This window comes from Austrofundulus limnaeus, unplaced genomic scaffold, assembly GCF_001266775.1.
Source record: "Austrofundulus limnaeus strain Quisiro unplaced genomic scaffold, Austrofundulus_limnaeus-1.0 Scaffold1320, whole genome shotgun sequence".
NCBI lineage: Eukaryota > Metazoa > Chordata > Actinopteri > Cyprinodontiformes > Rivulidae > Austrofundulus > Austrofundulus limnaeus.
The window spans coordinates 18,218-20,730 of record NW_013953722.1 but is presented as its reverse complement, the minus strand read 5'-3'; the positions used below and the strand labels follow the sequence as shown (position 1 = coordinate 20,730).

The 2,513-nt window shown below is 36.9% G+C and overlaps 2 protein-coding genes across 2 annotated transcripts in view; both read right to left on the bottom strand.

The window, feature by feature from the left end:
* LOC106534963 (E3 ubiquitin-protein ligase HECW2) overlaps positions 1–2,513 on the bottom strand; it is a gene marked incomplete at its 3' end in the record, with an annotated part of 37,795 nt that overhangs the window by 20,131 nt on the left and 15,151 nt on the right.
* LOC106534964 (uncharacterized) overlaps positions 1–2,513 on the bottom strand; it is a gene marked incomplete in the record, with an annotated part of 7,306 nt that overhangs the window by 3,695 nt on the left and 1,098 nt on the right. Inside the window, 7 exon segments of the mRNA XM_014031791.1 lie at positions 64–130; positions 319–384; positions 1,042–1,149; positions 1,690–1,752; positions 1,846–1,938; positions 2,142–2,239; positions 2,429–2,513. Coding sequence (XP_013887245.1) covers positions 64–130; positions 319–384; positions 1,042–1,149; positions 1,690–1,752; positions 1,846–1,938; positions 2,142–2,239; positions 2,429–2,493 — 560 coding nt within the window.

Below are 2,513 nucleotides of genomic sequence, written 5' to 3'. Positions count from 1 at the left end.
GTCTACAAATAGATCACTTTACATGTGTGTGGTAAATTGGGTTTCCTAGTGAAAAATACAATATCATTTTGTCTATGCTGTGGAACACCAGGTGGGGTGTTGTACTGCCCTGAGCTGTATACCGACATACCTGTAGAAACAAAATCATTGATATATTTCATTATAATTTGACTGCATTGGATRAAACTGGTGGTAGTTTCCTCAAAAATCTAGAGGGGAAATCAAATTTTGTAACATTTACAAAAACATGACAGTGTAATTTAGTTTGTCTACAAATAGCTCTGTTTAGATTGACAAAGGTTTCTTAGTGAGGAATACCATTTTGTGCACGTTGTTGYAGACCAGGGGGACTGTTGTTCTGCCCTGAGCTGTATCCTGACATCCCTGTAGAAACAATTACCGTAGTTAAGTTTTACTATAGCTTAGGAGTAGAAACATAACTTCTGAATTGTCAGTCAAYCTACTTAATGTGRCATATAGTGATGGGTCATGCTCAGTCAAAAAAGCTGACTCCCATCAAGTGCGAACCAGCTCCTCATTTTTTTCCCTTTCACTTYCTTTGTGATCAATCGTGAGAACATAGGACATAGGTYMGCAAATTTAGTTCTCGAAGGCTTCTGCAAATCTTGAAGTTTAACACTGTTGTTATCTGACCAGTTGAGGTGGAGCTATTTAAATAACTTAATAACAGACCACTGCCTGTAAATAAATAAACATCCCCTCAAGGACTCAGCATTTTAAATTAATAAAAAAGTAAAAGTTTGAATAAAGTATTAAACAAAATAATTAAAAGATTGACTTCTTTTGTAACAGAACAAATAAATATGTATTTGACAAGTCAAGATAAAATATGAGGCTAGAGGATAATAAGTTAAGAGCTGTTTGGGAGCCGATAGAGCCGGCTCTTCTCTGGGAGCCATTCTACAAGAGCCGGCTCTCGGAAAAAGAACCAAACTTCCCATCATTACTGTCATAATCACTAGGGAGTTGTATCCCCCTCTTTCAAAGCATGACTGTTACTGACAGAGTACAGTATCATACCACTATCTGTACTTTGTCGCTGTGGATCCTGCAGATGCTGGACATGCTGTGGGGACTGGAGCTGCTGGTACTGGGAACAGTGGGCAGTAGCAAATCCTGGCATCTCAGCTGAAACACACAGTAGGAAATACACAAAGCAGTGAAACCATTAGCAAATAACGCTATTATAACCTCCCATTTGGGAAAATGTTGGATTTCCATTCAGTTGATTAATGCATTGTCCTGACTCAGGGATAAAATAAATGGATAAAGATAAAATGCACTGCCTTATCACTTAAATAAAAATGTCATAAAAACAATGTGAGGCAATACATATATTTTAAACATCTCAGAATATTACGTCACAAGACTCTTATCATTAGAAACTTCATCAGTTAGCGATTGTAGGTAGTAACCAGACCTAGGAAGGGGGAATGCAAAATAAGTTGTGACTCAAACATGGTGGACATTATATAGAGTGCTAAATATAAAAGCATTATGTACAACTAAACATTTATTATTGTGACATTGCTTGCAAGTTGTTAAGGCTTTGGATTCTTGTAATGAGCTGGAGTTTATCTTGCAATGCATATACATTCTAAATTATTGTCTTCTGTTGCATGCATGCCAGCAAGTTCCTTACAAGAACATTAATATGGCTTCACTTACTGTTATTTGAATCAGAAGTCTGCAAATCTTCTAAATAGTTGTAGATCATACCATCGAAGGAATCTAAAAAAGTTAAGCCGGGGTGAGAAATGAAGATGCTACAAATTGTGTTTAAACAGTTATCCAGTTGACATTTTAACATTCATAGCAACATACCATTCATTGTAGGCTCCAGACCTAGTGGCCGCACAACTGGACGCTTGCCAGATTTTGGCTCCTTACGAGACTGGCTTGATTTTGGGGTCTGTCCTACAACATTGTAGTAAGCATGTTATTCACAATGTATTGGGCTAAAATTATATAGAATAAATGCAAAAAACTTACAAGACCAATCAAATTAAAATGAACAATTTTTGTTGGTACAATATCAGACATGATTTTTTTTATTTTAACTATGTAGCAATGAAGAGTTACAAGAGTGCCAAGATCAAATAAATGCATTGCATCAATACCTAGGAAACCAACATCAGGTGGTTTAGCAAACCGTTTTCTTTTGGCATTGCCACTCGATTGGTCATCTGAGTCTGAGTGCACATACTGCTGATTTGGCCTAAACAAACAAACAACACACATGTAACAAATGTAATTATGATACTATACTTATTAGTCAAGACTGCAGTCTGAATAGACACAGTCAGCTTTAAGGTATCCTTTTAACAAGACTTGTAAATAATTGCACTGCTGCTCTAGTTGCAACACCCTAGGGAGTGTTATCACTTTACCAAAGTGAACAATGTACCTGGACCTTCTTTTCTGGCGAAGATCTCCTTCATCCTCAGATTCTATTTCAGAGGTTGGACACATGGTTGAGGTGTATTTGGTCT